At 36.8% G+C, this 21,936-nt stretch overlaps 2 protein-coding genes across 2 annotated transcripts; both read right to left on the bottom strand.

Moving 5' to 3' along the window:
* Window positions 1-6,007: 6,007 nt before the first annotated feature.
* LOC146147109 (peripheral myelin protein 22-like) lies at window positions 6,008-8,934 on the bottom strand. The gene is made up of 3 exons (XM_083387696.1): window positions 8,662-8,934; window positions 7,821-7,967; window positions 6,008-6,267 (listed from the first exon to the last, which is right to left on the bottom strand). Exons 1-3 carry the CDS (start codon window positions 8,837-8,839, stop codon window positions 6,095-6,097), a joined length of 498 nt encoding a protein of 165 aa, XP_083243822.1. The 5' UTR covers window positions 8,840-8,934; the 3' UTR covers window positions 6,008-6,094.
* A 2,419-nt stretch (window positions 8,935-11,353) lies between these two features.
* LOC146147108 (uncharacterized) lies at window positions 11,354-17,621 on the bottom strand. Its single transcript, XM_083387542.1, has 15 exons — window positions 17,176-17,621; window positions 16,905-16,998; window positions 16,650-16,820; window positions 16,388-16,500; window positions 16,172-16,314; window positions 15,953-16,054; window positions 15,799-15,883; window positions 15,619-15,701; window positions 15,438-15,518; window positions 15,265-15,368; window positions 14,600-14,727; window positions 14,394-14,530; window positions 14,228-14,310; window positions 13,284-13,432; window positions 11,354-12,410 (listed from the first exon to the last, which is right to left on the bottom strand). Exons 1-15 carry the CDS (start codon window positions 17,577-17,579, stop codon window positions 12,194-12,196), a joined length of 2,094 nt encoding a protein of 697 aa, XP_083243668.1. The 5' UTR covers window positions 17,580-17,621; the 3' UTR covers window positions 11,354-12,193.
* Between the last annotated feature and the right edge of the window lie 4,315 nt (window positions 17,622-21,936).

The raw sequence follows: 21,936 nt of genomic DNA, 5'->3' as shown, positions 1-21,936 counted from the left end.
TTTTTACAGAAGACGTCAGTAAGCTAAGGCATAACGTGACGTTGTTAAAGAGTTAATCTTAAACCAGGTTGTTCTCGGGCAAACTAGTGCGCGAATATGCAACTGAAATCGAGCCAAATCTCGCAAAGCGCCAACAAATTACGTTTATTAGCGTTTTAATTGGTAAAAGTGCAATTGAAACAAAATGCTCTTCTGTACATAAAAAGAATCGCATAGTGTAAAAAATGACGGCATTGATATTCCAATTTAACATAAATTTGACTACCCCCCTTCTGGACCGGTCTTGATTACACTGCTCTTAGCCAAAATAATAACCGACAATTGGAGACTGATTTTTGTTTTGGCGCACAAACCGTACCTACTTGACCAGTTTTAAAATTCAAATTTCCACATAAAATGAACAAAAATTTTGTACAGTTGCCTTTTTTCGAAACACTTTCATGGCTGCAAAAGTTATATTTAGTGGCCCAGGGTGTCACCATTGCAGTAAAGCCATGCAACTGTTTGTGAAAGACTTTTGTGACCGACGAATGTATTTAAAATATTTCGAGAGTTAGATAACTGAAAATTCACAGAGAAAACAAAATTACTGCGGAACATTCGTACAGGGTACTTGATCTTGCGGCACCAACGTTTGCTGGGGCCTTACAATATTCCAACGCATTGTGACGCAACAGATTGTAGCCACCGCGACGTAAACGAGAAGTCCACCGACCAAAACGAAGAAGGAAATCACCAACGGATGACTATAAGAGAACATGACATATCATGTAACGAAAACTACAATGTATACAAAAGGTGTTGGTTAAAGTGGAGTAGTCAACCATGGTTGCCTATATTGCTACCCTCCGGATACGTATTTGGGATTATTCGAATACGATTTTTTAGATTAAAGAAGTTTAAATATTACATGCTACGGTTATTGCAACCTTGATGTCAAGTTAAATTCTCATTTTTTTCATTCCCACCAAGGTTAAAGTTCTGTCTTCCCGACACTGACATTTACCAGCAAATCAACCTTTTACAGATAACGCTCACATTTCACTAGGAGAATAATTTGGGCTTTAGGGGACAAAAGAGATTGCCAATCGATCGTGTACAACTGGACGATTTATTGCGTCTTAAATGTAAACTTACTAAAGACAAAGTGACGTATATTGTGGAACTATCTTGCAGCACAAACAAAATGGCGTCAAGCCAATCAAGGGTGCATAACGACTCCAATACACAAAACAAAGGGTGTGGGGGAATTCAAATGCAATCCTACCTCTTAGTAAGGCCTATGGCCGTTAAAATCTAACGATTATGCCACGCGTGACATTAGGGTAGCCTTAGCCGAAAAGATTAAGATAAGTAATTAATAATTAATTCATTCCTGCGTGAACACTTACTTACCTAAAGCTACCCACCTGCGCCACCCTTTGGATGTTTTCAGTTTGTCGATTCGTTATGCTTTCCGTTGTTTTGTTGGTAAGTGTTTCGGATGTTGTTAAAGGTAAGGATGAGGCTTCAGTGGATGTTATTGTGGAAAATCCTGCTAATAGATCATCTTAGTATTTTACCATTCGAATTGAAAATAACAACATGTTTGAGTGTTTGTTTCCAGCAAGATAAGTAGAATGCAGTTGCAGTTGGTTATAATGATCACCAGTGTATTTTTATGTTATATTTTGCCTTTTTATCGCGGCATAAGTTGCAGCACCCCAATTACACAACATAAGCCAGTCAAGCGTATATCCGACCAGAATGCATTTTGGTTCTTTTGGGGGTATTGATTAACAACGAACCACAGAGCCGCCATAAGTAAGTAACCTTATAATTATTTGTTTTATATGTATTATTTTTCATTTAGTAACACGTTTTACCTGTCTGACCTGTTGTCGGGGAAGGTGTTGTTTTTCCCAAGCAAACCGCATTAATGTTGTTAGAACTGTCCAAGCAAGGCCCCAACTGGCCGCTGCACAACTGTTCTGGACTGAAGCAGTACGATGCATCGTAACAAAGCATATAGCTGCAAATGTAAATGTTGGAATGATGTAGGCTGTTACCATACGGTGCGTGTTTGCAACTACAGATAGTGATATGTTTTGAAAACTAATTGATTTTGAGCGTTTACAAACAAACATTAAAGAAAAACAAATATGACTGCAAATAAGTGATCCTGTAACCCAGTGGTTAGCAACCTTTTATAGCTTCTTTTATAATCTTTTATTATAGGTTTTCTCAGAAAATAAAAATAAAAGCACCCCTACAAGATTTTTCCGTAGGTAAATCGCTAGAATATTACAATAAACCGAACTGGAAAAACACACATCAAATCTGCATAACTAGAAAGTTTTATTTGGATTTATTCCACTCTAATCTTATACAAAAAGATGTAAGAGTAAAGCGAAAATCAGATTCTTAAAGACTCTTAAATATCTCTCGGCACCCTTCGGCATTAGAAATGGCACCCCAGGGCGCCGCGGAACCCCGGTTGCGAACCACTGCTGTAACCCTTTGTTTACTCTTTTGGAGATACAATAGATCAATCTTTATGAAATACGAAACCACAGACGGGTTTTTCTGCTTATCGATCACCAATTCGTTGGCGCATATACAACTAGTACAACTTTAACATAGAATGATAAATGAAGGATTAGAGGTTCCATACACGTTTGGGTTACCAATGGTGATGTTTCTTAAATATACAATAATTTACTTTGAATTTTATTTGTTTGTTGGTAGCCTAACCTTGGTAGCAATGTGTGTACTCAACTATTTACTCAATATAAATGGATGGTGGCACTGAGACAAACATGTACAGTGTACATTGTACGCTTCTTAAAAAAAATACAGTGGAGTCTGTAATTTACTCGCGTTTTTAATCTCGAAGTTGCTAGCTTAACTAAAACTTTTGTGAAAAAAAACACAGTTTCGAATTTTCGTGAGAGCCGGTTTCAGTGTTATGCAACATTTTTTCTATGCTTACTCGGTAGGACACCGGGAACTTAGCAGCGGCCAAAAGTCTTCCAGTAACGCGACGTACTCCGGCGACGGTGAAGTAACCTCATTTGCGTTTTGCCGTTTTTGGCGATACGGCCCGGGTGAGGTGGTCACTAAAAATCGAAAGGAAAAGTGATTTGAAGCAAGTGGCAAAAAAATGACAGTTCATCTTTATAGGCACAAAACATAAATTATAATTTGCCTAAATATTGATTTTAAACGATGGGTATACTTTGTTGGTAACCCTTTTTTTCTCTTGCCTGGCATCTGGTGAGTTGACAAAACTGCATCTCCAAGAATCCATAAAACTAGCGGATTCACAGTGATAAGAAATGATCTCCAAAACATTTTCTTGTCCTAATTTTCAAATAGTTTTATCCTTGATTTAATTTTTATTGTAACTTTGAATAAAAACTACAAATATTGCTATTGCCCTATAAATATTATACGTAACCTGATTAGATATAGAATCGTTGATAGCTAAGATACTGTTTTTTTTATATAAAAAGCTTTAAGTCAACTTTCTTTGAAAGGACATGAGTTCATATATGATGCCTAAGTTTATTTAATTAGCGTACGTAAGTTAGAACCGGGTAGCACAATATTTCCTAAGCATAGGCCAATTAATTTCAGGAAACAATATTAGCCCAAACTTAAAATATATTACTACAGTCGTATCATTCGCGCTATCAGGAAACACAATAAACATTCTCTCGAAATATATAAGGTATTTTTAAGGACTGACTAACTTGATAAAACCAAAGTTGACAATAAAGATCCTCATGTGGACCTGAAACATTACAAATATGATACAAAGTCTATAGGCGCCGTTATGCTTGTTCGCCTCTAAAACTTGTTTGTTGTCACTGTTGCCATCTCGAAGCGTCGTCCTTATATCGGTGCCAAATCATGTTTGGCTCTTCACGCCATGCCCCCTGGAGGACCGGATATCATCGTTAAGGACCTGCTCAAAAGCCAGATTATGACAACCGAGTTATCGCAAGGGGCGCCGACCAAGAAAGTCCTTTTATTTGTAGAGTGCGTCCTTAAAACGCGCTCTTACTTAAGTGGCGTGGCAGTATAAGGTTTAGAACTTTTAACCCACAAATCAAGTTTTTGCGAAGTGACATCGTGAATAATAATTAAAGGAAAAATGTTTCATATATAAAAATATATTTTTTAAGGATGTTAGACTGGAGCACCATGCACAAGTTGCTCTGTAAAGCTCTATTTAGCTCACGGAACACAAATCAAAAGTTTCTCGTTTTAATCGATCCGGTTTATAGTGGAGAGGAATTGCATGTTGCATGTGTTGGCGCACAACAAAGTGTTGCCGACCGCAACGAGTTTCTCCAGTGTTAGAATTTACCGCGCAAAGCTCACAAACACTCAAGTCGCGATATTTCCACCGATAATCTTGTTAGCCTCTCGAGCGCCACTCGACCGACGGCCGCTCGTTTTGCGACACTTTCTCACACTCGGTTGCCACCGGCAACGTGACGCTGTTGCTCGTTACTGAGAGCGGAACGGGCCCAGTGACGAAAAATAACAATTGTCGTCTTAGCACTTTGCGGTGCCCACGAGCGATTCCCGTGCGATCTTAACAATGCGTATTTTTCCACGATGGATGACACATAAAGAAGACCTTTTCGCACCTGTCTGATTTGGTGGGAAAGTACCATTGGTTGCGCGACTTTCGCCGCTAATGACTCAACAGGTTGTTGGTCTATTATTGCTTTCTTAAAGCGTTCGAGTTGGTCTTTGTGTAGTTTTATAGTAATTCAGAAATACTCTCTAACCAGAAAACTTTTTACATAAGATCTTAAATTTGTTGGTTTTGTTATTGTGCACCACAATCCCAAAAGGGTCCTCCAGATGTCATGGTGTGGTCTCCGTGGTGGTCTGTGAATAGTTTTTAAATACACTAGGTAAGTTTTACCACCTGAAGGTGAAAATAGCATTTCACTTTAATATAGATTATTTTAACCAGTGGTTCTCAACCGCCGGTCCGCGGACCGGTGCCGGTCCGCGTCAACTTTTCTGCCGGTCCGCCAAATATATTACAATTTGATATCTCAATTGCAAAATGCAAGATGTTAAAAGCTTGTTTACCAAATTAAGAACTTTGCCAGTTCCGTAATTTGCAGCATTGTGACGTAACATAAAGTTAATTGTCTACTTTGGACTTACCGTACGTTACAATGAGCAGTGTTGTGCCCAACTGTTTATAAGTAGGCTACACGTCGTTGAAGTCTTCTTTAAGATAGTTGTATGTGAAAAACTTTCGTATACCACGTATGATATAAGACAGCAGAAAATTGCTAATTTAATTGAAGTTTCCCGTCTTTGCTTTTAAGTTGCATACTTTTGCCGTAATTACATTTTGGGTTGATTTTGATTTTTAAAGGTCCACCGGTCCGCAAAATTTGTTTTGAAATTTCACCGGTCCGTAAGCTAAAAAAAGGTTTAGAACCACTGGTTTAAACAGACGGTTAAATGATCATACATATTAAATCACAGCAGCTATAAATACAGTAATGTATTTGTTATACCATGTCAATCAATAAACTTTGGGGTAAATTCCGAAAATATACATATTTCAACTTAATTTTTTTTTGCAATTGATGGCTGGGTAAATAAATAACTGTATTTTCAAAATTCCAGTCTTTTACGGAATAAAAAGCAAAACCAATAGATGTTAATTCCTATCAGGAATATTTTATAATATCAAACTTTATAATAATATAGTCGTAAAACGGCGACTAACTCCTTTTTTTAATTACAAAAGCTGTCGTTCGACTTTCACCAATGCGATTGAAATAAATATATTTGGTTCCTCTTTTACTTTTCGCTAAAGTTTACTTTTAAGACAACTTTATAAACAATAAACGGACAATATTGTAATTCACACAAACTCAGTAACACGGGTCGGGAGATAATAGTTACAAGTTAAAGAAAGGGTGGTTATATAAATCATGACAAGCCGTTAGGGTTAGTTATGGGAAAATACATTAGTTCAAATAGATCGTATGTTTTATATTTCATTAACAACCGAGTGACATCTACACGATTATTTCCACAACGTTTGGCGCCACATGAAAGGTGCGCTCTAAACGCGCCACTCATCGTCCTTGGCGAGGAAGCCAAATGGAGCCGAGAGCAAAGTGACAATAACCGAAGCCCAGGCGAGCCAGAGTGAGAATCCGAAGCTCTGGTTTGCGGCCACCAAGGTAGGCCTGTGTTCGGCGGTGTAGACGGCGCACGCCACCATCAGAAAAATACCTGTTGAATCATTGATGTACGACAATGAGCTTAAGATTTCTAAATGTGCATATATACTTAGATATATTTCGAACTGTCATCTCAACCAGTGTTTATGAAGATTACTATATATATATGCATTACCAAAACAAAACTAATGCAGCTTAATAATAAATTTCAAAGCCAAAAAGGTCGAGTAGATCGACAGCATCTTGATTAAGACGTTTCGACGATACGAACTTGTATCATCGTCAGTTAGTGACTGCAGCCCTGAACTGAACGTCGACACCTTATCTACACCGCTCTATCTATTCAACACCTAAAGGCTCCAACTGTAAAAACTCTGATGATAACAATTGCGTCCTACCTTTTATAAGTGAAGCTTTGATTTGCTTTTCAGTCACACTAACTGAAGATGAGACAAGTTCGCATCGAAACGTCTTAATCAAGATGCTGTCGATCTACTCGACCTTTTTGGCTTTGAAATTTATTATTAAGCTACATTACAGATCCGTGCATAGTGTACCCAAAAAATAATACATTAAAACAAACTAATCAACAATTTATCCACTTTTAGTTTTACTTAGTGTGATGCCTGGGCCGGTTTGGATGAGCAAAAAATTGATATTTCGGGCTGTATAGCAACAGGTACACGGAATTGTTACCCTAGTTTTACCAATGATACTATATAACACTGGTATTGCTTAACGATAAATGAAACAAATCACAATGGAACATTTTAAACTGTGATAGTAGATATAGTAACTTCACATAACAAAAAAAATATTACGCCCATTGTGTGTTTAACCGGTGAATTTTGATCGGTGTTTCATGAAGCATTATTCAAAACAACAAACTTCTTGCAAAACACCTGGCGATTATTCAGGGAACACTAGTACTTCGCGGAACACAGGTTAAAAATCACTAATTTAAACCAATAAAAGATTGCGCAGACCTAATGCATTTGGAAAGAAGGCTATAGTACAGTGGTTCTCAACCTTTTATGCTTCGTGGCCCCCTATGAAAGACTCTCGACCCTCGTGGCCCCCTGCTTATAAAAAATACCAAGCATTGTGTTTAAAGTCTTTTCACTTGTTTCTTCTTCACGTTAGTAACAAATACAGCCATTAATCAACGAATAAATGCACTTACTTTCCAAAAATTTAACAAATAAGTCATTTTAATTTAAACTAACTTAGTTAATCATTACAAACCTTGTTCTTCGACGCCGCCAAGGTATTTTGATGTTCGGCTTTATTTTGTACTGAGCTAACCGATGTCACCAACTGCATTTTTGTCAGACGCCTAACTGCATTTGTCAGACACTCAATGAAATCACGTATCAGCAAGTAATAAATGGCCGCCCGAAAATACGCTGCACTGAACTTTATGGCTACGTATAAACTATAAAGCAGCACAGTAATTGTTTCGCCACAGCGACAGGTCTCTAACCAAACTTGTCACTCGCAAACAACCAATTAGGCGTAACTTTCCGGGATAAAACGAAACTGGTAAATTTTGACACTTTGGTTTTCGCAATATATAGCTGGAGAGTTATGAACTCACTCCCTTACCGGCAAGAAAAAAAAGCATTCCAGCAAATTTGTTGAGGTTCCTTTTGCCGTTCTTGCACGTGATAAACAGTAGTACGAAGAGATTGACGAGCAAGGTGAAGCATCCCATGCACATAAAAGCTTGTGTGGCTCTTAGGTAACTTTCATCTGCAATTGAACAGGTATGGATAAAGTTTGCCTGATCCTAATTATTTATTTATTTTTTAAACTTAGCTTTAAACACGATGTTTTAATAAATAAAAGTTATCGCTCTTCTACCTTACGCTGTAGGCTACATATATTTATTAATTGTGGGCCTGCAAAACCGCGTGACAACAGCGAAGGCAGACAGGCCGTACTTAACGTTTGTTGGTTTTAGATCGCTTCTGTTATTTATCGGTTTTATATAGTTTTTTTAAACATTTCTTGATTATTTAAAATGAGCATATTCCTTAATCTCTATATTTTAGGTTCTAATTTAACATTGCTCTATAATTTTCCACAATATTTTTTCATCTTAAGGACAGCATGCCTGGATGACCTAAAGATCGTTTCTCTGTCCATGTGCTAGTTTTGACTAATGTATGTTATGTGTTTCTTTCAGTACATAAAAATCAAAAAAATCTGAACATTACAGAAGGCCAAACTTTCTATAGCTGATCTAATCTAACGTTAATTACATTTGTGAAGGATAATACAAATTGGTAACTGGAAATGCGGATATTAAGAAAAAACGTCACGATATTTCAAAAAAAGTTAGCATTAATATTTTCCAAAGAAGAATTTCAGAATAAAGATTTAAACTAGGTAAACTAATTAAAAGTAAAAACAAGGTAAATATTTGACTAAAATTTGCACTTACAACTTGAAAATGCAGGTGATGTGCATCCTGTGTTTGTGCAAGTTTCGAAAAGACCCAAGTGGCTATCATCAGCAAAACTTTTTCTCCACCAGGTGGTACCGAGAGCAATGGCCGCCAGAGATAAATCAGCAATACCAATCAAAAACGAAAACGTCCCGAAAAACCTTACCGTCTTCATGGCGGTGATATCAGTAATTTACAGAAATCCTGATTTAACGTACAAGTCGGTTTTAACACATAACACACAAATAATTAGTACTAACGACACAAAACGCACGTTAAAATTGCGTTCACAGACCCTCGTGGTAAGTTTTTTTTTCTTCCACTATATAGCCTATCTATAGTTTGATAGTATTTATATAAATATCGCGCAAAAATTTTAGGCCCCTGTAACGAAATCTAACCTCAATAATATCTTAATTAATTCAACTATGGAAATGTAAACCTTAATTTATTAGGTCTAATGCGTTTTTCAGCAACTAGTATGGCTGCTAGCACAGGGGCCGGGACATTTCAGCGAAAGGGGCAATCCAAGCCGAATATTTCTGTTTGTATTGTTATGAAAGCCTTATATTATTTTTTTAACAGTTGAGGTTTAAAAAAAGTAGTGATTTGAAAAAAGGCGTTTTATTTTGTTTTATATTCAAAAGACCGGACATACAGTTTTCCTATTAAACGCCAAAATACATCACCTAATCAAGTTTAAAAAACGCCGTGGTATACGCAAAGAGATTCGTGCGAAACGCGGGACAAATTGCTGTGCATTAAATAAGTAAAAAAATTGGAAAGGGGTCATGGACGCTGGAAGTTTCAATAATATCATGCTCGGACATAAAGCCCAAATTCATCTGCGGGCAAGATTCCTGCATTAAAAGAGTCATAAAAAAGCCCTATCGTGAGCTTATAGATTCCCGACCACTGTGCTAGCATATGATATACAAACAAAACAGGTTGTTCAATCAACTATATAAAAATAGCACAACGCAGCTGAATAAAAATACGATTACCAAAAATACAAATAACAAAAATCTAAATTTGGCTGGCTTTAAGATACAATCAAGAGTTTAAACTATAAATGGTTACAACTTTCATTATTTATAATATCCATATTTTTAAAAGCATGTAACCTTTTTGAGATAGCTGTGACTAAATAAAATACAGTCATTTGATATTTTCAGTTCACATATTAGTAATATCACCAGTCTATTTGATTTCTAAAATCTCCTCATGTATTTTGTTCCAGGTCTAAGAAATAGGGTACTAACTAAGACGTTTCTCTAACAAAGGACGAAATGCTCTGTGACGCACTACAACTATCAGTGTTATGGGTGGGTCCCAGCCAGGCGTTAGCCCCATACTATAATGCGCGTAGGACACGCTTTAAAGAGCATGGCGAGCCACAGAGACGGTCATGCGTGAAACACCTCGTGCCAGGGGTCTGTGAATCTCTATGCGTTATTTTTACCGCGACGTTTGGTGAAATTGCCGAACAAAGCTAGACGCTAGTTCTGACCAAGAATGTTAGAGAATGCCTTTCACATTTTATTAGCTTTAACAAATGGAATCGTTGTTCACACTAACCCACTTGATTGGGCTCAATTTTTTTTAGATCCATTAGCCATTTATGTGCGTAAAAAGGATCAGACAATTACGGTTTTATTGTTTGGCTGGTGGCTTCCTGTCGCACCTATTTAGAAATATTTGGGCTAAGATTACATTCACTACAAGTGTTGGGATTTTTCATTTACGCTCAAAATATTAAGTGTATACAGCCCATTTATATGCATCAAGTACAGCAAGAGGCAATTTTACTAGCAAAATTTCCAAACCTGCGTCGAGCCACTCCAGTTGACATCACTGACAGAACTGAAGGCAAGCGTTGTTCGATAAAATTTGAGGAACCGCACTGGATGCAATCTGGCTTAGAACTCCATTTGAACATGGCCGAAAATTGTGTTTTACACATTCCTGAATATTCATAGTTTGGCTTCCCTATCAGGGCTGGGGAGCCGGAGCCGGAGCTGGAGCCCGGAGCCCGGAGCTAAGCATTTTCTCTGGAGCTGGAGCCGGAGCCGGAGCCATTATTATTATTTTTGTGGAGCTGGAGCCGGAGCCGGAGCCATTTTTATTATTTTTGTGGAGCTGGAGCCGGAGCCGGAGCCCTTTTTATTATTTTTTTGGAGCTGGAGCCATTTTTCAATTTGTGGTGCTAAAGCTAAGAAATTATATTTTGTTCCATCTCCAACGTTAGTTAGCCAAAAGCAATTTTTAAAACTTGCCATTGAATAAGTGACTGGTGGCACCGGAGCTGGAGCCGGAGTCATTGGGTGTGTGTTTGATGGCTCCGGAGCTGGAGCCGGAGCCAAAGGATTTGAGCTTTACGACTCCGGAGCTGGAGCCGGAGCCATTTAATAATTGCCTGATGGCTCCGGAGCTGGAGCCGGAGCTAATGCTATTTTACGGTGGCTCCCCAGCCCTGTTCCCTATTGCAATGTAAAAATTTGCTCAATTCTAACTGCAGCTTGGTTAATACCCAGTTAATACCCGGAATTACAACACCACCTTTTCACTTAAATATCAAATTTGTTCTTTTTTTACCTCATATTACCTAAATAATATAGAAAAAGTTTGGAAATCGCCAAAACAGGACCCAAACAAATACATAAATACTAAATGTAATTTGCATGTCAGTTTTAACTTGATGCTGTCCGATACAAACGCAGAACAACAGAGAATTAATTTGCCTGAAACAGGGTCACCAAAACGGAAAAGGATTAATTGAAAATAATATGCGCTACAAACCAAAAATGCTGGATCGCTAGTACAGAAAAAGCCAGTATCGAAACTTGGTGAGTTTTAGTGCGTGTGTGGCAATTGAAAGTGCTACCCGCGCCGTTTCGAACACTGAGAGAACATACAAAACAGTATAGGCCGTATTTATGCAAGCGAAAAACGAAAAGTACATAGAAACGAAAAAGTTGATGGCAGTAAAAATTCAGGGACAAGGAAAGTGACACCACTTCATGACAGAGGATCTGTAGTCGGCGCAAAACTACAAAATGAAATTGCCTAAGTCCGTGTATTGACGACAATGCCATAGGTTGAAGTTGCGGTTGTTTCACACTTGTGCGCTATACAATCACGCCAAGAGAGAATTTATCAGGTTGGCGGAATATTTTTGGTAGTTAGCTTGGGTGTTGATTTTAACCTAGAACAGAAAAAATACTAGCTCATTAACAAAGCGCAATATACTTGTATTTTACTCCAATATCCGATATTTTGGAACGTTTAATTAAACGCTATGGCTGTGACTAAAAAGGTATCAATTTTGGTATCAGACCAGTACTGATACCATGCGCCCTGCCAGCACCGATCCCACCCTAGCATGCGACGACTAGCATTACCAAATGGTTAGCTATCGACTCAGACCAGTATAAGTTTGGCATCACAAGTAATGAGAAAGCTAAATCTCCAGAAGCGCGCCAATCCGCAACACTCAACGAAGTTTCGCGAGCGCAGCTAATTGCCAAATCTACGTGGGCGGAGACTCGATCGACTCGATCTCAGCTTCGAGGATCTTGCGGAGTTCGCCCGACCAGAAGGTGGCAGGTTGAAGGGCGTAGAGGAAGCGCCGGAGTTGGAAAAGAACGATGAGGTGCTGGTGGTCGCGGTGGACACCAGGGATGCCGTCCAGGAAGATGTTGGAGCATGAGTGCAGGAGACACACGCTCTGCGAGACGAGAGCGTTCCTGTCCAAGAAAACGGTGTGAAAGGCAAATAAAGTAATATTTTACACATATACCAGCCCTTCTGAACCCTGGGGTAAATTTCCTCGTTTTAGGTGGTAAATCGAAGGATAGGTATTCAAGATCTGAACATTCTGGTTCCGTTTTTTCAACTAACCTATGCGAAGCGGCTTTTCTGCATTGCTTACCATAAAATCTAAAGCACGAAACCGACTTGAATATGATATTCGTTGTGTATTACCTACTACTTTACCAAACAACATTTAGGCAGGAATAAAATTCGCGGACGGCGCCCCAACATTTTTGTTGAGTGCTGATTAGTCAATCCATTTGCGAGTGCAAATTGTTATTAAAAAATATCAACCCTGAAACTACTGAACAATTACGGAATGTTTTTCGGATAGTGTACGCCTTACGGAATGTTTTAGGGTAGGTTGTGAATTGGAATTTGGTTCGAAGTGTACTTTTGTTGATACTTACAATAAGGTGAGGTTAAATAAAGACTAATATGTCGGGTTGTTGCTTTAATGCAGTTGTCCTAAAATTGGGCACAGCGAAACCATGGGGGTTTAAGATATTCGTTCAACATCTTTTCAATTCATTAAAACAGTAACAGAAGGTCTCTAACTATGCGTCGCGACGCCCTGGTGTGTCGTTTTAATTTTCCGAAGGCGTCGCATATTGATTCCGTTTCGTGTTTAACGCAAATGGATTATAATTTTCTACAACAAACAAACAATTAATCGGCTATTGTGAACGAATATCAGCGAAAATTATTAGAATTCCTGCTGCTGGGTGCGTCGCAAGTCCAACAAATTAATTCAAAGGCGACGAAAAAAAAAATTTGCATTTAACTGGAGTCACTTTATAACACACCTGTCTTGCGTTTTTCCGTCACAGGTTTCCCACTCGTTAAGTTGGTGAAAGAGGATCACGTTGACGACTTTGTAAACGTCAGCAAAACACTCGTACTTGATAAGAAGGTCTTCGTAATCAGCAGTCAGCGAAGTGAGGAGCGTTATTACCTTTGAAAAAAAAACACTGATTGAAACAGTGAAAGATACGCACACACATGTGTTCATTAACAACTGAGATCTAGCCCCTCGGAATTAAAAATCTGTCGGTCAATGATGCAAGCATCAATGTTGTTTATCGACTCGCTCCTCTCTGCGTTGTGTAGCTCAGTTGGTAGAACGACGGTCCCGGTATGCCTGGAGGTTGTAAGTTCGAACCTCACTGAAGGCTAGTTGCTTTTTTAGGCTGCCTTGCTTGCATCATTGATTGACTGATTCGGTTAGTCTTCGATGGTTTTTCGGTGTGCGATTGAAACAGGTAATTATATTTAAACATATAGTTTGACGTGAACAAATGCGCATGTTTACCCTTATTTTTAAAATATTATTACCTAAAATCAACTATAAATCAAAAACAGCCCCTCTGGTAATTGTAATTGTTAACCAACGTTTCGGCAACCTATGCAAGTCGCCTTCGTCAGGGTGAATGACACCGAACTATTAATTACAATTACCAGAGGAGCTGTTTTTGATTTATATTACCATGCCTGGTAGCAACAGTTTATATAAAATCAACTGTGTTACCTAATTTTGTAAGTGCGAAAAAACTGGAAAACTATCTATCGAAGTAATATCTGCAACTCTCAGAACGATTTTTTGACTCGAGTTAGGAGAACAGAAGACAGAGATAAAAAAAAGATTAACCTTCATCAAAGCTTGTAACTGTTGCTTTTATTATTCTTTTATTCGCCCATACAAACCAAACACATTTTATTATCATTATTAAACCAAACGACAAGGATTTACCTTGGAAAGAAAGGCGACGGAGGAACGTGGCTTGGCAGCATCCAAGGAAGTGATTGCACAGAAGCGTGAGAAAAAAGAGTCGCCTAAATTAAATCAACATATTGCATTTTGAAAGTCTCAATAACAGAAATCAAAACCACAAACATAGTTAGTGATGAAGGTTTACTTGTGTTTTGTTGCGTCTTGATAAGTCTCTCTACATTAACCCAGTGACTAGTGAGACACAAGAGGTACTCCATCACCCGATTCCTTGTCAAGGGATTTGAAAGATGTGGCAACAAACCGCTCGGATTCGACAATAACCTAAAAGTATTTGGCGGACAGCTTGTAACAGTTTCAATAAGGCAGCGTGGAGTTCTGAAATTTGCTTACTTTTCAGTGGTGGAACCGGAGGCTGTTTTAGCTAGAATTGTCAGTATGCCAAGTGCCAAAGTCACTTCATCCTCCCTTGGCTCGTCTTTTGTAAGCTGAGAATCAATAAGACTCGCGAGGGCTGGGTGCTGTAAAGAGAATATTTTTGAGGAAAGAGAGCTCTACAGCAGGCCCAGGAGTTAATTTTAGAAGAAACATTTTACTTTAGGCAGTTATGTTTAGACAAAACTATTAGTTCACCATTTTGCCTGAGGGAACTGGCAAAATCAAGCAAAATATTTTATTTTTTGATTAATTTATTTTTAAAGACTAGATTGGTGACCCCAAGGCAGAAGACACAATCAAGATTATATGGAATAGTGGGCACCAAGCAACTACGAAACCCTTTTTCATCCTGACTAAGCATTTTATTTTTTAATATTTGCTTATTATAAATTTGCACATTTGTAGCAATGTATTTGGAACTTCTCTTTGATTTTAAGAACAATTTGGGAAAATTAGCATGTTTAAAACATGGCGCTAGATTTTGTCTTTAATCGATAATGTGAGCCTAAGTGTAGAAAAATGACTTATAACCCTTGCTTAAGAGCAAGGACAAGTTCAAGACAACTTCATTGCTAATTGACGAGAGCCGCTGTTCTTATTTAGCTTAGTGTGATGAATACCTGCACGAGGGCCGACTGGCAGACGCATGGGCTCATCTTGAAAAGCTGCAGCAATGCTTCAAGCAGAGTTCCCACTGCTATCAATTTTCTGCATAGTGTCTGGCCTAAACGTCATTAGAATCCAAGTTTTACAAGAATTTTTAAGTTTAATTATTATCAAGTGCAACTCTTACTTTCTTTTCGCTGCGCCTTTGAATCACAATGCTGTAGACAATGTTGAACAAATTGTATCACTGGATATGCATATGTTGCTTCTAGTTTAGAAAGGTATAGATAACTCAAAGTAATGATAATTATATCAAGTTTTCTATAATTTACAATAAATAATGTTAATTTAGAATAAAAGTAACCAACTTTTTGTATCATTTGATGCCAGAAGTGTTTGCTCAATCCCATCAACACAATCAAAGCAGAGTTGTTTGTCAATAATTTGTTCGCTGGTAAAAAATAAAAGTTAGAGTTTGACAAAAACAATAAACATATTACATACAACATTTAAAAGGTAAGATAAAATAAGATCAAAAAACAAGTTACTTTAAACCGCCCAAGTTGCCCAGTTTGATTTCTTCTAATAAACGACATAACGGAGACAGATGGTCGAAAAGAATGTCCTTAGAAGCTACAAAAACAAGTTTATGTATTGCTCTTGTAAGAGTTCAAAATATATTTATAAAAAACATGAGAGTACCTGGAGTAATTGGTGTATGCAATTTGCAGTTTTTTCTTTTTAGCATTGTCAGTTTTACTGCTTCTTGGGAAGTAGTTTTGCTCACTGCAGACTTAGACGCTTCTAAACAAATGAATGGTGATTGTAGTTATCACTTTTTCAGTATGTACACATATTTTAAACAAATTTTGCACAGGCGGAAATAATTGACATATTTGCATAAATTGTCAGACATTTTACCTGGAACTGATTTCATAAGTTTACTTTTTTTAAGTGGTATCCTTGGACTTTCCGGTTTAACAAACTTGATCTTTTTATGCTTGGAATCTTCTACTTGTGAAAGATTTTGGCTTAAAAATCTTTCATTTTTGGCAGCTTTAACTCTATATGTTTGTATATAAAAAAAGTAGGATTAGAATTTGTTTTTTGGTTGATTAATATAAAATTAACACTTACAGATTAGACTCTTTGATGAGAGCCTCATTTTTTCTTTCCATATTTTTAATTATGCTCTGGGCCTCTTTAAGTTCAGCATGTTGAAATTCCATTTGGTCGCGATAATTTTCAATCTGAAAGAAAATTAATGGAATACAACATAAAATACTCCATTACTCTATTTTACATATAATAACATAGAAATTATCCCAAAATACTTTTATCAAACAATTTTTCAATAGAAATACAAAAAATTCGATCCACATATTAGTGTTAAGTCTACCCTCTTTTCCAAATCAAGCTCCTTTTGAGTTTTTTCTTGTTTTAACTTATGAGCATCTTCTGTCTTGCGTTGTCGCTCATCATGTAAAGTTTTTTCAACTGTGTTTAGTTTATCACGAAGTAGACTTGTTTCACCGCCTTTTTGGTTGATTTGCTTTTGCAATTCTTCAACCTTCACAGTAAGTATTCATTTTTTTATTTGAGGTTTGCAATTAATTAAGAGTTAAAAAAAGTTACAGAAACACATTAAAATTACCTTTAGTTTTAACTCCTTACATTCTCTGTTCATCTTTTTTAAGTCATCACTTGAATCTTCATTAGGTTTAGAAATTTTCTTTGATCCCATTGCACTAAACATACAATTATTTTATTAGCATGGGAAAGCTTTAATAATATCAATCATAACGAGCAGGACTGGAAATTCATGTATTGTATAAATACAATATGTTTACTTACATTTCACAACAGCTTATAATAAAAATATTAAAAAAATTTAACAGATCATGAATGCAAAAAACATATCAAACCTGTTATGTGGTTCCTTAAATGAAAATGATTTTGTGGCTAGATTATGATGCTTGTTGTTGTAACATCCATCTCCTTTACCCAAATCAAATCTTGCCTTGGTGGCATTTTCTGCTTGAGATGCGACCAATTCCAGTTCAGCTAGTTCTTCACCTGTGAAATCATCGTCAGCAAATAAATCGTCATTGAAGTTTTGGGATGATGTTGTATTTACACCACTGTCATAGTCTGATCCCAGTCTCTGGGGTGTAAATGAGTTACTGAATTGTTTAACATTGCCAGAAGAACACACTCTTGGTCTTTTGCTGGCTGGTAGACCATTGACAACCGAAAATACAGCACCAGATGATGAGTTGTGCTTTCTTATTTGTTGATTTCTTGAGTTCATAGTTACTGTGCAAATCATTTCACTAAATTATTTCAGTTTTGGTAGAGAATCATGCTAGAATGATATTACTTTTCTGTTAACACAAAAATTTTTTGGATTCGATTGATATAAAAACATTTAATTGGAAATAAAAAGCTTCATAAGCAGTATACAACATTACCCCATTACAAAAAGAATATAGTTTCAACAAAATGTAGAGAAGTTGCAGTGTTAGCCGCAAACATATCTGTCACATTTTATGAAGAATTAACGTGAAATGAGACACCTCAAATTTGAGCAGCCTATTACAATTTCTGTAGTAATTCATTTACTGCCAAGCAAATTTTATTCAAGTAGCTTTATACAGCAGCGTAAATTTCAGCGGTTACCCCATTGCTTCTAAAACCTCTCCCCAACAGAGTATTTAAGGTTTTCAATCTGGAATCGGTATAGATAAATTAAATATCTGAAGTTTCCAATCTGGTTAAAAATGATACTATATGGGTGAAACCCAATCTGCATTTGCAGGGCCCCATCAGCTCTAAATGTACAACAATTAAAGCAGGATTTTTTGCCATTAACATTAATAAAAGGATAAAGTGTGTAAACTGAACGGATTTTGAATTAGTGGAATGTAATTTAAGCTCGTCCATTCGTTCATATAGTGAATATAGTACTAGTTTTTAAGAATTCGGTAATTCTATACAAAGTTTGAAAAAGTAAAACGCTCTAATTTTAAATCTATTTCAATTTGGAAAACCTTAAGTGCTTTTAATTTTAAACCTAATGCGATTTAAATTATATTATGAGAAAATAGATTTTTTTTTACTCCACGTCTTTCAGCAATTCAACTTTGTTTACAAATGTGAAATTTTGCCGCAATGTAAAAGTGTCGCGTTAAGCGTGTCGCATGTTTCGCAATTTAGTTTTTGTGGTTGTGGGAAACTTATGTTGCATATTTCGATAACTTTATTGGCAATCCTCCCATATTTAATCGCCAAACATAAGACACAATGCATATCAAGTTTTTTTTGTAAATAATTAACCACCTCTGTTTGGATAAATTAAGCATATTCAGCAAAAGCAAAATAGGGAGCCGTACGCTTGATATTTCCAAGTCTCGTAACGTTCAGGTTACAGAAGGGGTTCTTAAACTGGGGTCCGTTGACCCCTTGGGGGTCCGTGAACTAGTTTTAGGGGGTCCATGAAGGTCTGATTGAAATATCAGTGTTTATTTAAGAAGTAATCAATTTATTAAAGAAATCAATTTAATTAAAAATAAAACGGTTTTGCACTGAATGTATTTGGACTACATTTCACTTTTACAATTTCGGACTAAAATCAGCAAATTAATGAAGTCTATTTGCATTGTGACGTCAGTTTATGACGTTTTTTGGCATTTTTTTGGCTACAGTGGTACACTCGAGATGAAAGAAAATTTTAGGGTTCCACAGTAAAAAAAGTTTAAGAACCTCTGGGTTACAGTTTGTTTAGAATCACGTTAAGTTCTGGTTTCAGCTTGGAAAAATTCACGAATGACGACTGATGACTTGTCGCGTCGTGAATGAAGGCGACTCTGTCCTGTGTAGCGTTATAAGTAATAATTAGTGGATAATTTGGAATTTATTGCATTGTGTATTTATCAAATATGTTACGATTTATGATTTGTCACTTTTTCACGCCTTTTACCAAACACTCGCTGTCATTCTGAGAACAAAGCATTCGGCTGTTTCACACATGAATAATGTTATATCGTGACACATATTTCCGTTATAGATAAAAGTATTTCACCTGTGTGAACGCGTTATTGTAACAGTTCCCGGCTGACAAAAAGGCTTCGGGATATGAAACATTTCCGCTTTTCTGTGTCGCCTTTGTTTTTGTTCATGCAAATTTTCACCTTGTTATAAGCAGCGCGTTATATCAATATTTACACCAGTCAGTCTTGTCCAGTTAATAAACAGAATGGTTGCTGCTGCAAGGTGATTGTTTTCTGAGCTAAGGCTTACTACGAAGCAAAAGATGAACAATTCAATTTGAATAAAACTTTACCACGAACAAGTGAAGTGAATCACTGAGACTAAAGACACCAATGAGACTAAAGACACTAATGAGACTTGAATTAGCCCCGCCTGCGTCAAATGATGCCCTCCGAGTGACAAACGAAGCTCAAGAGAAGATGTGCCTTAATCTGTACGGACCACCTACAAACGATCGCCTGAAATCTATTGTGTTTGGCACCTGCAAGAAGCTAGCTGTTGGAAGAATTGATCTCGTCGAAAGATACGTCGCAAGACGCACCATAGCGTCAGCAAAGCATTTGCTTGGAATTCGAAACACGAAATACAAACAAGCGTTGCCGATAAAGACATCACCACCGTTTGGAATCATGGAAAACGAAACGGAATTATGGATTTCACAATAACTGATTCTGCCTAGTTTATCAGGTGAAAAGCTATTATACTTTTGAAAAAAAAAATATATATAATAAGTAAAAATATAGACCGAAAGGTCTGTAAGTTGTTTTTATGTGACTTTTTATTAAACCATTATGTATCGCATTTCGCAAATTATGTATAGTCTATATCTATGAAGTCTAAGCTTAAACGTCGATCGCACGATCTTTTGATAAATTTTAAAAGAGCTTAATTTTTGTGCTTGGAGCTCAATAGTTTGAAATCAAAGAGTTAAACTTGTAAATCACGACTTAATTTTGTTGCGCACGAAATAATTTCGTGTTAAATTTCCGAATTCTTTTAAACAATTGGTACGATTTGGGTTTTTGTCTGTTTTTATCTCATCACGCAGCCGCGTTTACACACGAGTTTAAACATCTCGTATCAAGCATAATGATTTATCCACATGCGAAACATTAGCTTTCAAATCACATCTTTAGGAACACCCCCTTGCCTGCCTTTTGTTGAAAGCAATAGTGAATAAGCAACAACTTCAAAGCGTATTTTCTTGTGATTCGTCGTTATTTTAAAACTTACATTGAACAAATTGTGCAAACTAAAAAAAAATGCAAATTTATAAGGGATGTTGCTCAATGTTAAAAATCATTAGAATTTAATTCCGAAGCAGCCGCCGTGTTATATTCACGACGCCAATTCCTTTTGTGCTGGAGTGTCTGTAGCGTTATAAATAATAATTAGTCGATAATTTGGAATTTATTGCATTGTGTATTTATCAAATATGTTACGATTTATGATTTGCCACTTTTTCACGCCTTTTACCAAACACTCGCTGTCATTCTGAGAACAAAGCATTCGGCTGTTTCACACATGAATAATGTTATATCGTGACACATATTTCCGTTATAGATAAAAGTATTTCACCTGTGTGAACGCGTTATTGTAACAGTTCCCGGCTAACAAAAAGGCTTCGGGATATGAAACATTTCCGCTTTTCTGTGTCGCCTTTGTTTTTGTTCATGCAAATTTTCACCTTGTTATAAGCAGCGCGTTATATCAATATATATCACCAGTCTTGTCTAGTCAATACAGTGAGTGGTTGTGCTTGCCGGCATTAGCCGGTTTGCCCATAATAGCCAACAAAAACTGTGTGGAATTGTAATCAGACAACAGCAATACTTATTGAAGCAATAGTGAGGTTGATTGCCGAGGCAAATTAGTTTAATGAGACTTGCAATTAAACACACATGCTTCACCTGTTCCCACGGGCAAACCGCGTGAAACTTAACCTCGTCAAAGCTGGATTATATAGTTTGTCCGTGATCATAGCGGAGGCAAGTGAAAAAAGGCATTTTATGGAATTATAAACTTAGCAAGCGGTTTATAACACAACGGAGGTACTGGGTTACACCTTGCTCACATATATAATTTATAAATTCATAATAAACGTTTTGCAGTCGATTTGAATCCCGAAAATCACCAAAAAGGCAGACACGGGAATTTTTAATAAAAATAAAATGGCAAAAAACACAAGAATATCTATTTGAAATTCACAATCGCTGAAAGTTATGATTCGGTGGTTAACAACGTTTTACTACTTAACACATTTGTTATTTAATCTTGTAGCATCACAATTAAGTAATAATTAATGTATAATCACATGTAATGGATTATTTATTGTACATTGCGTAATTTCAGATGTGTTGCTGTTTTCGTTTTGGCGCTGTATGTCACGCTGAATATGCCGTTTAGTGATATTTCACATCCGCTAAGCTAAAAGCCGACCTAGTTCCCTTTGCTATGGAGCTGTTTCCGTCATCAAAGATTTCATGTAAACAAACGATATGAGTAATCGCTAGGTCCAATATCCGCACCTTTTAAGAAGTAGGCCGCTGTAAAAAGTTACTATATTAGGATAGAAATTGTATTTCCGTGTTGATTTTTTTTTCATGCAAATTCTCAACTTCTATATATGTGTAGAG

This window comes from Ascidiella aspersa, chromosome 4 (genome assembly GCF_963924565.1).
Source record: "Ascidiella aspersa chromosome 4, kaAscAspe10.2, whole genome shotgun sequence".
Lineage (NCBI taxonomy): Eukaryota > Metazoa > Chordata > Ascidiacea > Phlebobranchia > Ascidiidae > Ascidiella > Ascidiella aspersa.
This window is presented reverse-complemented; position numbering and strand designations above follow the sequence as displayed.